Here is a 17,258-nt window from a genome sequence, read left to right as displayed (position 1 = left end):
CTGTATGTAAACTAACTGGAATTTTTAAAAAAGGGCACAACTCTGGAAAGCTGGTGAAGTTGCAAGAAGGTAGACTTCACCTTGATGAAAGAAGCTTTGTTACAGCTATTGACAATGAAATGGGCTGTTCAATAACTGGACAAACAAAGAAGGTGAACTCTCATTTGGGATGTGGTAGAAGGGCAACCAGCTTTGGGGAGCATCCATCCATTAATGCAAACTTCTTCAAGCGACCAACTCATATTTATTCCTGAATACTCACTTCTGGCATTATCTCCTTCAAGGGAGAGCTTCTCCTACTCATTTCTCAGGCCAAGCCAATGGCCCCTTCTGTAGGTACCCCAATGCCTGGGTATGCATTTTCATTGCCTTTACCATTTCGTACTGGAATTTTCTATTTGCATGTCTGTATCAACCCCCAAAACTTATAATTTCAGGGACCCGTGCTTACTCATTTTTTATTCTTAATACCTAGTTGCAGCATCTGATACACACATGTGTATCATATATGTGTACAGAGTTTAATAATAATAATAGTAATAAGAAGAAGAAGAAGAAGAAGAGGAAGAGGAAGAAGAAGAACAGTAGCTAAAATGTACTGAGCACTAACCACATGCCTGGCACTATCCAGAGCATACTATATATTATAACTCATTCAATTCTCACAGGAACACTATGAAATTGGCATTGTTATTTTCCTCAATTAATTGAGGTTAGGTAACTTGCCCAAGATTGCCAGCCAAAACAAGCACAATTTCTGAAGTTCCTTCTAGCTCTGAGATTATATTTTTCTTCTTTCTGGTGATTCAGGGATAAATGGCTTCTTCTGCCTATTTTTCTACCTTAATTTGATTCCACCTTTTGGATAAAGAACTCCAAGTACATGAACACGGAGAAGTGCTGCCCATGTGTCCTCTTTCTGCTCCCTGGATTTACCTTGGGGAGAAGGCAGCTGCAACCTGTCTGTGATCACTTGTGTTAGTACTGAGCCAGTATCTTTGTAACTACAGAACCGGGAGGTCCCACTGCGGCTCTTGGCAGAACAGACAGCAAAACGGTGGAAGGGGACAAAGTCTCCCCCCTGACAGCTTCCACAGCGGCAGGCCAAATCTTGGAGAAAGCATGCACATTCAAGGTGCAGGGCTATCTGCTGTGCCTTGGGCCACAGCTCCCAAGCAGCTTCTCGTAACAGTGGCACTCCAAATGCTAGCAGCTCTGTTTGAGGTAGGGATAATTCCTCTTGCAGACTGAGCGGAGAGTCAGCATCTGAAATATAGGAAAATCTATGTGAGAATCTCCCTTAAAGGCTTTTTATGCTATCAATAGCAAACTCCCAATCACATGCTGCTAGTTTATAAGAAAATTTTGTTTACATTTCCTCTGTATAAAGTGTATTACACAAATCTGAGAATGATATTGACCATATCTTGTACAATGTACCACAGAGAAGAAATGGTCAGTGGTACAGAAGTACACTGAATAGATTTCTTAGATGCTTGTCCTAAATTGAGTTTTTTTTTTTACTACAAGTTACTGTAAACATCAACTCATCATAAATGCTCTGTTCAGGGGTGTCTGGGTGGCTCAGTTGGTTAAACATCTGCGTTTGGCTCACGCCATGGTTTCAGGGTCCTAGAATCGAGTCGTGCAGGGAGGGCGTGTGCTTCTCCTGCCTCTGCCTCTTTCCCCCTGCTCATGTTCTGTCTCTCTCTCTCTCAAATAAATAAAATCTTAAAAAAAGAAAAGAAAGAAAGAAGAAAATGCTCTGTTCAAATGTAAGGCCCCAAAATATGTCAAAGTCAAAGGGAAATTATCTGTGGAATATAAGTGCTTTGGTAATCTATGCCACAATTTTAACATGTGGAGAATTTGAGATTGCAAGCTATTTAATGTATATCTTTCTCTGCTCATGTCTGTTTCAATTCCAGATGTGTTTATCCTCCTTGTAAAGTTCAAAATTAGGAACAGTTTATTCCTTTTCTATTATTTCTATCTAGAAACCAATAAAAGATTATGAGAATATTTTCTGAACCAAAAATCAAGATACAGATACTTAACACAAGGAGCTAAAATTCTCAGAATTAAGACAATTCTGAAAAATACAGGTTATTCATTCACTATAATCACGGCTCCTTTGTGATTAAAATAATCACTTTCCCCATTTCTTAGCCATAGTTTCAGGGAATTGTGGCCCATGATAAAGGATACTGATGTTCTTTTTGAACACAGCTATCCCCAGCCAAGGCTCCCTGTTCAGGTAAGAACAAGGAAGCAGCTCTTCCTTACCTGGCTTTTTCTTCTTCTCCTCTTTGGTCTGTTCAATAATTTTGATAGAGGAAGGCACTAATATTGACTCGGCAGGAAGCTCCTGATTCCTGTTGAACCAGCGGAGCACATGCATATCCACAAGAGCCCTCAGCACCTGAAGTAGCTTGTTTTTATTCCAGGCAGGCAGGAGGTGCTGCAGCAGATCTATGTGGAAGGAGTGACCAATGACTGCAGCACACTTAACCAGTAACTGCTCCTCTAGGCTCAACTGATCCAACTGGTTTACTGCTATTTCTGGACGGGGAGGGAGAAGTGAACAAGCTTTCTATAAACATAGAATACATTATGTTGATAATCTCTTCACTTAAAAAAAATAAAATAAAAGGCTTGCTTTTGGTCCTCTCCTTCTCCACTCACCCTAACCTCTCAAGAGAGCCTTTTCTCCAAGTCCTCATTTGTCCTCATTCCCCATTCATTGTTCAACCAACAGCAACCATGAGGTTTTCACCACACCACTGAAACTATTCTCTCCATCATCACCAAAACCTTTCTCATTTCTAAAAAGAACATCCCCTATCTGATGCCTACTCAATTCTGATGGTTTCTCCGTTCTTTATTGCATCATTATAAGCTTATTTCGCCCTCTTTCTATTTAACTCCTGCTATGTGTATAACACTGTCTCTTTACAAGCACCACAGATAGGTTTTCTTAAATCTCAGCAACATTACCTTCCTTCCTGCCTGCCTCCTCTAGCACGGGAATATGCAAAAAGGGAAACACAGGACCCAATTTTTATCAAATGACTAGAAAACTCTTCAATCATTAGTCAGCCCTAGAGAATAAGGGGCTCACTTAAGTGAAACATTACTCAAGTAGCATTACAAATCTCTTAAAGACTCTTTGGGCAGTGCCAGAACTTATTTCTAGAAGGCAATTTATTTTTAGAAGAAAATGGAGCTAGCATGATAATGAGAGACTTATATTCAATCAATCACCAAATTACTAGTGCAATGACATCTGTAATTGTTTCACTTGAGGTTTTCAAGGGACTTGCCTTTTAATAATGGTGGAAGAAGCACTGTATCCAAGTTCACATTATCCTTGACTGTGCAGATATAAAGTTCTTCGTCTTCTTCACAGCCAGCAGGAAGAATACCATACATTGTGGATTTCATGGCATTGGCTATAGGGAAAGAAGACTATGACTGAGAAAACACCATGCTCAGTGACAATAGTTTTAAAGGCACAGTATTACAAAAAGTTAGTCAAGAAACTAACGGGATGAAGATGGAGCATATGTTTAAAGTGGCTTCTCCACCCTCCTGTCTAATTTTCTCTTAGAAACTAACAATATTTTCTCTACCATGTGGTATCCAGTATCTATACTCTTCCTGTTTATTTTCCAGCAGCTCCCTCTTCTGTCACAGTCCCTCACAACCCTAGGATGCCTTTCCAGATTTACACGTACCTCTACCCTTTCCTCCTCCCACTCTCCTCCCTTCTCCCACCCCATCTAAATCATCACGTCATCCTTCTCATCAGTAATTAATGTGCAATACTCTATTGAACTCTTAGGTTTATAAATCCTCTTTTCCTATCCCTACCTCCTCGGCTGCTCAAAAAGGAACTGTAATAGATTGACTGGCTCGATTAAGGTCTCTGAAGCAGGCCAGGAAGGCTTACTCTTGCTTATAATGTTAGTAGGGAAAGGGCACATGCCTCATAAGGATCAGGTGATGCCATAAAAAAGGATGAACCCCAGAAGCAGGACAATAGTAGAACCTTGGAAGCTAAGCTTACCTGAGAGGGTCTCCCATTTGCTCTTCTCCTCCTCCTTTTGGAGGTCGTGAAAGAGCAACATATCTTTGGAGAGAAGGTCCTGGCATAAGACCTCACAGTAGAGGGGGTTTCCAAAGCACCTGTGGAGAAGGTAGCTGTAGAAAGGTAAGTAGGGGATTGCTGACTAAGATGGCCACTTGAAGAGAGCCAAGTACAGGGATATTTCATACTGAGGAATATTTCTTCTTTTGGTAAAGTCAGCTTTTGATGATATACACTAATGGAGGCAAGCAGCAACACAGAAATGTAAAAATAAATTTTTTTCTAATTAGTTTGAAATGTATTTTAGTAGTAACTTCTCTTTTTTAACTATTTTGTTTTTATTGCTATTAAAAAGAACTATTTTCCCCTACAAAGAGCCCTAGAAAGTGGCCTGACCACATATAACTGACACCAGAAGCAAGCCATCTCCTAGTCCGAACTGTCCTGTGAAAACCTGGATGATGGCCTAGAGAGGTAGCCCTTTAGTGGTTTACTAGGAGACTATCTATCCTTAAATCTGATCTTGGGTCTTATCATGGTTATTAAGGCCATTCTTTTCCCCCAACATGGGTAAGTGAGACCTGTGTCTTCTCACTTATATTATGGCACTGGCTCTGCCCTTAATGAAGTGCCCAGCTTGTCCTAGCCACTCACATCTGTAGCTCTTGGGGGATGCTCACCACCCCCAGTTCCCAACATGCCATTCTCAACAGTGAGGTTGTTGCCAACTTCAAAATGGGCACAAGGACAGCCTGAGAGCTCTGCAGGAAGTGTTGGGCACAGCCACACAGGGTGAAGATAGGGGTCAATGTCATCACCATGACGATGGGCACAGTGGAGAGTAATGTTTCCAAAAACTCCCAGGAAGCCGCATCCATATATTGGGCTTCATCAATGAGGAAAATCAGTGGTGTTTCCCTCACTGCCTGAAAATAACAGCAAAGAAACAGTGACAACCTTTGATTAGAAATGAAGTAACCTGATTTTCAAATGTACCATGAATTTCCCAACAGCAATTTAAATACAATATCAAAACAGTCTAGGATTTTTGAGCAAAGTGTATCCTAGGTCCAGGTAATATTTCATTTCATAAATATAAAATATAGCCAAGTATACCTAATTTCTAAAGAAATATACTTTCTTTGGACAAGAAAATAATCTAACTGAAAAATAAAATGAACATCAAAATATTCTCCAAATCAAACTTGAAGCTTTCAAACATTTCATTTTGGCCAAAGCTTCAAACTGTGGGAATTCATAATACTTTATATCAGTAACTTTCAAACCAGGCTGCACATCAGAATTAACTGAGTACTTCCTAAAACTACCAATTACCAGGCCCCACTCATGTAAACTTAAAAAAAAAATACTCATTTTTATCTACATTCCCCACTCCCTTGCTGCAGCAGGTAACCTTTCTAAGGTGTTCACTGTAATGCTTTTGTTTGTATTGTGTTCTTATAAAATGTGCATCCTTGTTTAGTTAAGTAAATTTTCTATGTAAATGCTACCGTGTAAATCTCATTGTTTCTCTTTTTATTCAGAATTAAGACCACTCAGTATTGCAATGTTTTCATCTATTCCCTTACTTCTAAACTTCTGCATTATCCTGCATAGTGTTCATCCATGAGTTCATGCCAATGCCTCCCTCACCTCCACAAACACTGCAGTAAATAGATTACCCGAGACATAGGTCCAGGAGTGGAATTGCTAGGTCTAGAAGATGCAGTTTATTAAAATTTGACTAGTAACTTCTAGATTTCTTTCCAGAATGACTACATCAGTTTCTGCTCATAGATATTTTTGACTCTGTAATCTGGGTTAAGGCTTGAGTATATTTGTAATAAATAAGAAGTAAAACAGCTATCTGCTTGCATTCAGAAAACACTGTTTTAAATTAAGTTACTAAAATTTCATTAAGAATCAAGGGTCAAATAGAGCTACCCTATGACCCAGCAATTGCACTACTAGGTACTTACCCCAAAGATACAGATATAGTGAAAAAAAGGGCACATGCATCCCAACGTTTGTAATGGCAATGTCCACAATAACCGAACTGTGCAAGTGTGCAAGGAGCCAAGATGCCCTTCAACTGATGAATGGATATAGAAGATGTGGTCCATATATACAATGAAATAATACTCAGCCATCAGAAAGGATGAATACCCACCATTTGCATTGACATGGATGGAACTGGAGGGGATTATGCTGAGTGAAGTAAGTCAAGCAGCGAAAGGCAATTATCATATGATTTCACTCATACGTGGAGCATAAGCAATAGCAGAGGAATACAAGGAAAGGGAGGGAAATTTGAAGGGGGAGAAATCAGAGAGGGAGATGACCATGAGATACTATGGACCTGGGAAACAAACTGAGGGTCTCAGAAAGGAGAGGGTGGGAGGAGGGGATAATAGAGTGATGGGTATTAAGGAGGGTACGTATTGTGATGTGCAGTTGATGTTATACATAACATAACATAACATAACATAACATAACATAACATTATGTGTACATATATACATAATGAATCACTGAACACGTACGTATTGTGATGTGCAGTCGATGTTATACATAACATAACATAACATAACATAACATAACATAACATTATGTGTACATATATACATAATGAATCACTGAACACTACATCAAAGAGTAATGATGTACCATACAGTGGCTACCCGAACATAAAAAAAAAAAAAGAACCACCAAGGATCAGGGAAGAGCAAAGAATTTTTCTTGTATTCTGTGTAATGGGATTGATTCAAGGTTAAAGATAGATAGAAGCAATGAAGATGTCACAAATAGGCCTAAGTCAAGGTGTACTATGGATAGATTAAAATAACCACAAACCACCTCCACATATTAAGAGTTAATGGTATGTAGCAAAAATACCCACCTCTTGAAGCACTTGAAAAAAACATGCCTTAACCTTCTTTTGTCTGGTCAGGTCATCCATGTGCGAAACTTTGAAGGACAAGGGAAACTAACCAGGAAAATTATTCATGTATTAGCATTCATAATGACAATCTAAAAAAAAATACACAGGTTCTCCAAAGTGAACAGACAATGATTCTATTTTGAGTGAGAATGGGTTTCTTCTATAGGACTGGGCATAGGGTCACAAATGCCACTCCAACAACAATTAGAGTTCAGTGAGTGAGATGGAAAGTCAACTGGAGGTGAGAGAGAGAGAGAGAGAGAGAGAAAGAGGTCCTTTTCATACCTAGACTCTGGCAAACCCTTAAAGGGTCATGACTAAGAAGTAAAGTGACAGGTTGGACTTAGCAATATCACTTTGGACAGCTCCAGTACCCCAGTTATTCCAAGTATGCCAGAATGAATGAGTGCATGAAATTGTCAGAAAGAATCACAACAGGCATCTCCTAACATTGTGCTAGGCCATGGCATGTGAGTTACCCCAGACCCAAGAGTCAAAGTGAGGTTTTTCCTACAGCACTTTGGCAAGAGCCAGAGCCCCAGGCAAGGCCTGTCTTAAAACAGGGCTATGCTGAGGGATTGGAGATTTTCCTTTTATCTATTTTCCATTAGATACAATGCCCTGCAGATTTGGTAGATTAGAAGTGATGGAGGAAGAATAAATGGAATTGTGGATTAGGGAATTCTTAGCGTGCTCACTCTTGGGTACCGCATAAACCCTCGACCACTAGAAGCTTTTGAGATTCAGTTGCTGGTCCAAGTGACAAACTAATGGCTAGGGTTAAAGAATAAAACATTTCAACTGACTTGAGAACACATGGATACAATTGCTGGGGAAACTCAACTGGTCAGTGCTAGCTTGACAGATTAAGCACTCACACTTATACTATGATCTCTTAAATACCACCTCCTTCAAAATATATGCACTGATCCCATTAAGTACTATAATCTTCATTTCACAGGTGAAAAAAAAATGTAGGCTCAGACAAAGTAATTTGTGCCATGACATTCCACAAGCAAGTGTTAGTCAGTCCTAGAACTACTCTCCTCAACAAAGAGAAAGCCTGAGTTTTGATGTCAAAGGGATTTCAAATCTCAACCTTGTCATTGTTAATGGTGCATTCTTAGGCTATACACATATGGCCTAAGGGCATTAGATTAGAAAACAGTCCTGGGTCCAACTATCCATCAAAATTAACATTAGTAATCCAATTCAGAAAGCCACCGCCTTCATTACCTTCACAAAGAAGAGGTCATTAAAAAGGCAGTGAAGAGGTTCCTCTACTATCCCACGGAGCTGTTTGTGTAGGCACTCTTGCCGGTAATAGGCTGGACACGTATCAATGTCAAAGAAGATGGCCATGAGGGTCTGGATGGCATAGAAGCACTGCTTGAAATCTGCTTCCTTCAGCTTCAATGATAACACCCTGGTGAATGTAATATGGTCACTGGGAGTCCCTTGACCTACAGAGAGGTTACTCACTTCACCAGCCCAAGGATGCTGAATCTAATGATAAAAGAGTCTCACGAGCAAGGGAAGGGAGCCTCAAGAGAAGTAGACGGTGAGCCAGAAAGCAGGAGTCTTTACCTATGCCCCTCCTTTTGGGCTATGAAGTTTATTTCAGCCAACAGCTGACTTTTTCCATAGCCTTTTCCACCTTCATACAAAACTGCTTGTCCCTTCTTCTGGCGCAAACATTCCTGCTGTGCCATTTGGAAAGCTTCTAGTTCTTTCTCCCGGTCTGTAGAGAGACAGGGAGCACCTAATACTCTTGCATATTTTAGTAGACACTCCATTTATTTTGCAAAGGTAACTCTCATAATGATTTTTCCCCCTAGAGTCCTAGGCAGAATCCCAGTCTTTGATGAGGCTTCACATCCCTTTGCATAAAATCAACTCTGGACTATACAGAAATGTGTGTTGGACTTGGCAGTTTGCCCCTGAGCCCAAGAAATAACATTAAGAATAATTAGGGACCACACAGACATGGAAGCTAATATATCCTCTTAGCTTTTCGTAACAATTTCCATTATAACAATTTAGTCTTCAAAGTCAGTCACTGCGACATAAAGACAATAGACTAATAGATATAAATTAAGATAAATATAGAGAATATACAGTGTGTGTAGTAATAGTCTTGGTCCTCTCCCAGCTGTCTCGTGATAAAAAATTTTCCTCTAGAGATGACCCACAAGAAAATAAGCAGACCTCAAAAGCTGAACTCTGACTTAAAAAGATTCTTACTAAATGTTGGTACTTCTCAAGCAAAGTGAGAAGACTCTACCTGAAGTGAAAACATTCAACACGGAAAAGAAATGGCAAGGCCTCTTCAAAATTAACATAAATTCAGTAAGAAGGCTGCTATTTTTTAATATAATGCTTAGAAGCACTTAGTCTTGCATTTTTAAAAAATCACATTTAACCATCTATAGCTGAAAAAAATATATGATTTAAGGTAGAAAACTCACCTAACAAAGGGTGATTTTTATTTCTATCTCTGGCCAAATGTCTCTTCCCAAACATTCTGGGAAAAAAGACAAAGGGAAACGTGTCTAGTAACAGATTGGGATAGATAGAATGTATATCTCTAAATAGCTAGAAGACAAATTGTCTCATCAGCAAGTACTTTCAGATAATTGAAAAGGTCCAGAGTTCTATATAAAAGAGTTTTAAAAAATTAAAAATCTTTGGGATCAGGAAGGGGAGAATACTGATTGTTCTAGGTCCAGAGAAGTAAATTAATTGTGAGGTAAATAAAGTAAAAAAGAACACCCAGATTCGTGACCTACTGGATTCTCTTCCTGTTGGATAGCAAGAAGTTCACTGAGGAATTAGCTAAGAGTTAAACAGAAAAGCTAAAGATCTCCGACAATAAACCCTCTTCTTATGTCTCTTATTCCTGTAGGCCAGGACTAGAAACATCTTTCTTTCTAGTTTCATACACTCAAACACTGATGATTCTATATCCTGATTCTGTAAAAGAGATGGGAATAAAACTATTAATGACACTCACATACATCTTCTATGGCCAAGGTATTCATACATCTTCCCTGGGTTGGAGATATTTTTCATCATTTTCTCTGGGAGTTTCTTGAAGTTGTAAGCAGGCAGCATGGATCTTAGATATGTTACCTCATCGCAGGACACCAAACCTGGATAAGCAGTTATCATCCTGGCCACAAGGCTCACCTTTGGGCCAATAACTGTGTCAGAGAGACAGAAAGAAAAGGATAGGGAATTTTTGAACCATTTCCTCCACTTTGACCCCTTAAGTCACAGAGCTAATAATCCAATATCCTATTCTACCTGTATATTCATGTCTTGCAACTGCCCCAATCACACCACAGAATACTGGTCCATTGGTGATACTGACAGAAACAAGCCTGGGGATCGGAAAAGCAACAGTGGGTAAATACCGTCAGAAGCTTCCAAGTCAGGCACTAAAGCTGTCACTCCTTAGATCTAGACATCTAGTTTTAGAGCTCAGAATAGAAAAGGCCAGAGACTGCTGTCTGTCTACATCACATGATGTGTATAAAGTTAAAAAGGGAAAAACAGTCCCCATATTCATGGAGTTTTAGTTGGGGAGCTATTAGCAGCAGAAAGACTAAAAAAAATTACCTTTTATCTGTTGGTTTATATGTTTTTTTTGAAGTACTTTCAAATTGATTACTTCATCTGATGTTTTGAGGGATAATTAACAACAAATATGTGAGATATGTAGAGCAAATATTTTAATTCCACTTGACAAACAAAATAAAAAACAAAAACCCACAACTGAAGGAGCTAATTAACTTTCCCAGAGTTACACAACAGAAATCAACAGAACAGTCAGAATGAGAATCCAGTCCCCTGACTCCTAGCCTAGTGTTACTTCCACTATACCATGCTGCCTCAGATAAAACCCCAAAATGAAAAATATATCAACAGTTATCAATACATGGTTAACTGATCAAATAATGCTAGAATGTCAGAGTATAGGAATAATCAGAGGGTCAGGCTGTTGATGGAAGCCTTCCTACAGCAAATTAGTCTTTGGAATACATTTTAAAAATGAGTAATTTTTTAAAAATTCATTAATTTGTGCACAGGTTCAGTCACTTAACAAACACTGAGAAGTATGTACAGTACCAAGTCCTGGGCTAGGTGTTTAAAATATCTTGCTCTGAAAAAAAAGATTATCTTGCTCTGGAGAAATTCAGTCTCAGGCAGTGGGAAGGTGGTAGAAATTGAGGGAGATGAAGAGACATATTTATAAGTCAGCAAGACAAATACAATGTATTAGAAATCAGTACAGCCAATTAACAGAGCAAACAGAATGGACATACTAACTCATACTAGTCAGAAAAAGCACTCAGAAAGGAGAGGCTGTATGATTGGACTGTGCAGGATGAAGGACTGCAAAAGCGGAGCAACAGCTTCTGTCCAGTGGGAAAAGGCAGAAACTCTGAAAAGCCTGCTGTATTTGTGCAAAACTAAAGCAGTTCAAGATGGCTACAGCACTGATGGTGTGTGCAGTAGGGACAAGTGAGGGGAGATGTGGTTCTACCTAGGCCAGGAATGGGAAAGCATTAGAAATAGGAATTATTTGGGGTACCTGGGTGGCTCAGTGGGTTAAGCCTCTGCCTTCAGCTCAGGTCATGATCTCAGGGTCCTGGGATCGAGCCCTGCATCAGGCTTTCTGCTTGGCAGGGAGCCTGCTTCTGCCTCTCTCTCTCTCTCTGCCTGCCTCTCTGCTTACTTGTGATCTCTCTCTCTAGCAAATAAATAAAAAATAAATCTTTAAAAAAAAAAAAAGAAATAGGAATTATTTAAAAAGGGGGCATACACCATTCCAGGTGAAGCCAAGGCTCAAAGGTGGCAAGTTCTTACATAACAGGGAATAATTAGATTTACTTGATGTTAAAATTTACTTGATGTGAAAATTTCACGTGACAGATATGATATGTGGATGGAGAGAGAGGGTACAATGAGGCCCAAATTACTTTCAAGTTAAATCTACAAATAAACCATTTTTAGTTATTTACAGAGAGCATGAAAAGTGGCAATGCTAACACTATTGTTTCTATGCCATCAAAACTCTCTTGCTTTCCTCTAAGGCCAGGATTGAGGACTTTTTCTTGGGCCCATTGTTCAGAGTGAGTAAGAGAAACCCAAGACCTAAACCAGACAGTTGGTTTTGCTGCCACACAATAAGACTAAACATCTTTGGATGTTTCACCATGCTTCCTTCTTCTAAAACACCCTTTTTCGCTTTCCCCAAATGTTGAACTTCCTTTCTCAACCTGGTTCAAATGTTGTCTTTATAGTCAAGACTCCTCTGTGACCCCTGGAAGAATGGCTCTGTCTTCCCATAGCAATTTGCTGCAGCTCCTCTAGCATTTTTATTCCTACACTTACATTTCATGGTATTAAAATTAGTTGTTTACCTAGTGGAGGAGGCAGTATTTTATTTCTCTTTACATTCATCACACCTAGCATGTGCCTGGCTTGTGAATGCTTGCCGAGTGGGTGCATTCACACATGCAATAAACTCAGCCACTAACAAGGCTATGAGAATGAACAAACCATACTATTCTCATTTCTTTCTACTCTTTCTTTCTACTCTATTCTCTCTTTCTTTCTACTGGACTTTAGAATTCCCCCTTGCTCTTCCTGGTAGTCTGTGTTCCTTCTTCTTCTTCTTTTTTTTTTTTTAAGAGATGTTCTTCACTGATGAAAAAACTATATTCTTTAACATAAGTAAATATACAGAAAATGTTTCTGGTGCCAAAGAATTATAATGAAGAGATTCTGAGACTACATTTGCTGAGTCTCAAAAATATTCTGGAGAAACAGTCACCAACCAGAAAAGCCTGATTAATCATAAGACTCAGAAAATCATCTTTTTCTGTAAATGAACTGAAAACTGAAAGTACTTCCTAGATTAGAAAGAAGAATTTATAAAATGATCCAAAGTGAATACGGTCACTGAGAAAGGAGACCTGGAATGTGGTTTTGGGTCTGGGCAAGGCTGACATCATGCAGAGGCCTGAGTTGTAGTCCCAGCTACTGATGTCACAAAGCAACTCTTCGGTTACATCTCTACACTTGGATTATGGGTGAAGAAGGCAAACTTAGCACCTGCTAGTACAGAATTTCCCAAAATATGCTCCTCAGAACAGTCATTCTTCTGGATGTTTTTAGGTCTTTCTGGAGAAAAGTGTTTGGTGATCAAGTAAATTTGAAATGTTGATTCAAATGTTGATGAAACAAGTTTCTTTATTATAAGACTACTCAGAACTTTTTGATACTAATGTATATTGTGAACCTCCAAGAAGGAAATATAGTTTGCATCACTTCCCAAACACATTTGGCCATGAGAATCTTTTTTTCATGATTTATTAAGGAGCCAATGTTCTACCAACTACACTTCGGGAAATTACTCAATTAGTTATTATCTTCAAGGAAAAAAACACTGACCTGGAAACTAGCTTTCAGGCTTTGACATTGTCAAGCTATGCAGCTTACCAATATAATCTCTGGATCTTAGTTTCTAGATCTTAGTTCAGAAGGTCAGATTAAAAAAAAGGAGGACAGATTAGAGGAACTCCAAGATTATTTCTAGCTCTTAAAAATCTACTATATTCTAAAATAAAAAAGACCAAAAGCACAAAACTATGATCTGAGAAATGATTATCTCATTCAGGAGTAAAAGGCAGGACTCTCGAAGGCCACATGTCCATGTAAAATTCAAGAGCAGAAGAGACCAGCACTGGAAGAGATGGCCCAGCACATTTTATAAGAGGCAGCTGTTAGGTAATGAAAGTGATACAGGATTTGATACTATATTAGAGAGAGAGAAGTGGGAAGTGGGCTGTAGGAGTACCTGCAGATCCCATCAGGTTTAAAAGAAGTGCCAATACATATGTGCCTTGGGCTAAGAGTTTGATTATCTATGAAGCATCTGAAACATCTTTCCTATCTATAAAATAAAAAGTCGGGTCAGATCATTTCTAAGTTCCTTTTCAGTACTAATACTCTATAAGAATATTAGATAACATAAGATATATAATATAAGAAAATTATAGATATTAAAATGCCTCTACAATAGTATCACATTAGTAATATAGGTTTTCCCTTTTGGAGAGTATTTACATTTTATAAGAGGCAGCTGTTAGGTAATGAAAATGATACAGGATTTGAGGACAGAAGGTCTGGGTTTCATTATCAGCTCTGCTGTATGCTAGAAACTCCTCTTCTGTGGCCTTAGTTTCCTCACATGGAAAAGAGGGATAAAAACATTCACACTTGTAGCATATACAAAATATCCTATCTAAGCTGAAGTGCTATGTAATTTTTATTCATTTTGGATAAGTATGGCAAACAAATCTCTGACTTGATGTTAATGTTAAAAATAACTTTTCAAATTTATTTATGTATATACCTTCCTCAGGGCTTTCTAGTGGGGAAAAAAAAGTCATCTGAAAAATTTTAGCCCACACTGTTATAGTGCGACTAGTGGGAACATGGAATTTTCTATGCCTTTATTAGGACAAGGCTTTTGTAGAAGGTGGGAGGGTGGGGTAGATAAGGAAGAGGGAGATCAGTGAGAATTCCAGAAAAAATCAAGGGATAGGAAACACTAAGACTGAAAGGGAAGGAGAGTATTAACCAGTGGTGGTTCCTTCCTATCTTGGTAATTGCCCTACAACTTCTCTTCCCACATCTCCCCTCCCTGTAGATAGGCAGCCTTTGTTCTACATTCCCACGACATACAGATATGTTATTTGTATTATATTAATTTACACATTTGCTTGTTCCTTTGCAGTGTTCTTAAATCTTGTTATGGGTATTTGGCTCCTCCCTCTTCCACTCCATTAGGTAGAAACTTATCTTCATTTTCCCTGAGTACTGCTACTACCTAATTCTGTACCTAATGATTCCTTAATAGAGCTTATTTTCTGATTTCCCTTAGCATGTTCCCTCCCCTGTAAGCAGATTCTGGACACTCTCAACCCCAGCTATTTGTTACTGCCTCCTACCCTGCCTGAAGAGCCCCCTGGGGCCTGAGAAGCTCCTCTCTGCCCCACCTTCCTTCTCACTTGGTCTCAGCAAGATTCTCCCAGCAGAAGCTGAAGATGCTGAAGGAGCTCTCCAGGGCATGTGCACACTCATCTGGCTTCTTATCCCCTGGAAGGCCAAAAACACAGAAGAACATGCAGCCCTGGGACAGATGACAAAGAAGGAAAAGAGAAGTTTACCTGGTGAAAGACTATGCTTGCCTCAACTGGACCAACTCCCCTGAATGAAGCCAGAGCACTTCCCCACTGGTTTTCTGTTGGGAATATTGAGTAGGATTCATGAAATGGACACTGGGACATATCAACATGGAGATTTAAAAAAAGAAGAAGAAATAATAAAATCTTGATTTAACTAATTCTACAAAGAACTGAAATTTAAAACACAAGATAAACTGATTTCAAGAACTTTTCAAAAATTCCATTTCTAGTATATAACTTGAGCTATCTACTCACATTTTTATTCACCTATAATGTCATGTATTATGATACTGCTCTTTTTCAAACTTCTCAATGATCAGAAATATCTGATTATACTCACTTGACTAAAAGAACCAGAAAAATATGCTTTTGCTCTGATAACGATTTCTCAACAAGAATTGAAATTAAAAAAAAAAAAAAAGGACATGGAGAGTAATCTTTAGTTACCCTGAAAATTAAATTAACCAGAACATCTCATTCCTTAACTATTACTAGTTGAACTTTCGATGTCCTATAGCTTGTCACAAAATACACAGCAGGGAATTTGCCTCTCACATGTGCTATATGTTATGTGGGGAACAAGACTATTATCCCTCACTCACCTTTAATGCTGATGCGTCAAGTTTTCTTGTACTTACTTTCTCAAACATAAAGATCTGGCTTAGCTGGCCACCCCCTTTCTCTATGACTGTGGAGATATACAGGGCAGCCTCCTGGATAAGATGACATAAATGCAACATCCATGCTGTCTTGTTGAACTCTAGGCTGACCAAAACCATAGTCACAGTACGGAATTCGGATATGTACTCCATAGGTTGCCCTTCATCAATCTACAAAGACACAGTGAGTTATCTTGCCTGTATCTTCAACTCTCAGTATCATGTCTAAGCATCTGAATTCTATATTCCATGATGAATATGAGAAAATAACTTACAAATGTCAGACACAAAACTTAAAATTCAGGTTTGAGAAGTACAGATGTACAAACCAGTACACTTGGAATTTAAAAAACTGTTTGACTTTACACCTAATTCACTGATGAAATTTGCCACACTTTGATGTTTTCTCTTTATGAGTTAGTTTGATATGCCCATTCTATTAGTCATTATATCACTTACTAAGGGATTCATATAGATTCATATATACACAATCAATCAACACATATTTACCAAGCATATACTCTCTACCCTGTTTACAATGTACTAGTTTCTTGAAGGAAAACTGAAAAACAGATACGTCTCCCATTTGCTAGAACTGAGAAATCTAAAATTATGACATGTCATCACAGGAACTGGTACAGATGGGGAAACCTGCTAGCATTACAACGGAGAGCAGGAGATGAAGATGAACTGGATTAATAGGAAAAGATCATATGATCTTTTGTAAATGTAGACCTGCCAACATAAACACACACACAGTCTACATGATGACTCAAGAACTAGGAAATAACCTTCTTCAAAAGGTTTTTCGTTATGTGCTTTCGCAGGGTTTGTTCAAGGGCAGAGTCTGGATCCAACTCCAGGGCAGTTCTTAGAGTATCTGAGAAAAGGAAAACAAACAAATTGTCTCCAGCCATATGCAAAATTTATCTTTGAAATTTTGGGCTTGGGAAGAAAGGACCAAGTAACTTACCAGCACTTGTCCGGTAATGTGGCAGGTAATCAAGGCACTTGTCAAAATGCTCATCAAAATCAAATGGGTCAATGATCCGCATATCTCTTAACTAAAGAAAGGAAACCGCTCAATTGTATGCCCACCCACCAACTGCATTACTGTTGGTCCCTTAACAGAGGGGCTGAGGATGTCATTTCCCTTGTTGATCATGTATCTTTCCAGCCTCACTGTTCTGCCTCATCTAACTTCCTGGGAGGATATCCCCCACCTCCCTCCAAAATAGAGTTCCAGTGGTTGTTGGTTTGGTCAAGCCATATGCAACCACCACCAGAGCACTGCCCTGTGCAGTAGG

The 17,258-nt window shown here is 38.9% G+C and overlaps 2 protein-coding genes across 9 annotated transcripts in view; one reads left to right on the top strand and one right to left on the bottom strand.

Moving 5' to 3' along the window:
* Positions 1 to 17,258, top strand: part of TREML1 (triggering receptor expressed on myeloid cells like 1) — a 79,045-nt gene that overhangs the window by 28,184 nt on the left and 33,603 nt on the right. The window contains exon 6 of one of the 2 annotated variants that reach the window (XM_082731731.1): positions 2,448 to 2,533. The exons of the other annotated variant lie outside the window; for it this stretch is intronic. Within the exon in view, the coding sequence (XP_082587857.1) occupies positions 2,448 to 2,489 (42 nt within the window). The 3' untranslated portion in view covers positions 2,490 to 2,533. Of the gene's footprint in view, positions 1 to 2,447; positions 2,534 to 17,258 lie in introns of those variants that run through there. 2 annotated transcript variants of the gene reach the window in all.
* The window catches only part of LOC309865410 (adenylate cyclase type 10-like), a 41,082-nt gene that overhangs the window by 14,567 nt on the left and 9,257 nt on the right, over positions 1 to 17,258 (bottom strand). For 6 of the 7 annotated variants that reach the window (XR_014312075.1, XR_014312076.1, XM_082731712.1 and 3 more), the window contains 15 exons: positions 16,925 to 17,015; positions 16,743 to 16,831; positions 15,931 to 16,122; positions 15,116 to 15,237; positions 10,338 to 10,414; positions 10,045 to 10,234; positions 9,500 to 9,555; positions 8,619 to 8,772; positions 8,268 to 8,457; positions 6,990 to 7,076; positions 4,745 to 5,016; positions 4,070 to 4,203; positions 3,324 to 3,452; positions 2,287 to 2,562; positions 937 to 1,266 (listed from right to left, as the gene is read on the bottom strand). Coding sequence is in view for 5 of the 7 variants with exons in the window: in XM_082731712.1 (XP_082587838.1) it covers positions 937 to 1,266; positions 2,287 to 2,562; positions 3,324 to 3,452; positions 4,070 to 4,203; positions 4,745 to 5,016; positions 6,990 to 7,076; positions 8,268 to 8,457; positions 8,619 to 8,772; positions 9,500 to 9,555; positions 10,045 to 10,234; positions 10,338 to 10,414; positions 15,116 to 15,237; positions 15,931 to 16,122; positions 16,743 to 16,831; positions 16,925 to 17,015 (2,389 nt within the window). In the remaining 2 variants the exon portion in view is untranslated. The remainder of the gene's footprint in view (positions 1 to 936; positions 1,267 to 2,286; positions 2,563 to 3,323; positions 3,453 to 4,069; positions 4,204 to 4,744; positions 5,017 to 6,989; positions 7,077 to 8,267; positions 8,458 to 8,618; positions 8,773 to 9,499; positions 9,556 to 10,044; positions 10,235 to 10,337; positions 10,415 to 15,115; positions 15,238 to 15,930; positions 16,123 to 16,742; positions 16,832 to 16,924; positions 17,016 to 17,258) is intronic. The other variant, XM_082731714.1, reaches the window with a different exon arrangement.

Source organism: Mustela nivalis (assembly GCF_964662115.1).
Source record: "Mustela nivalis genome assembly, chromosome: 5".
Lineage (NCBI taxonomy): Eukaryota > Metazoa > Chordata > Mammalia > Carnivora > Mustelidae > Mustela > Mustela nivalis.
Note: the sequence above shows the minus strand (reverse complement) of the source record. Positions and strands in the feature narration are given on the sequence as shown.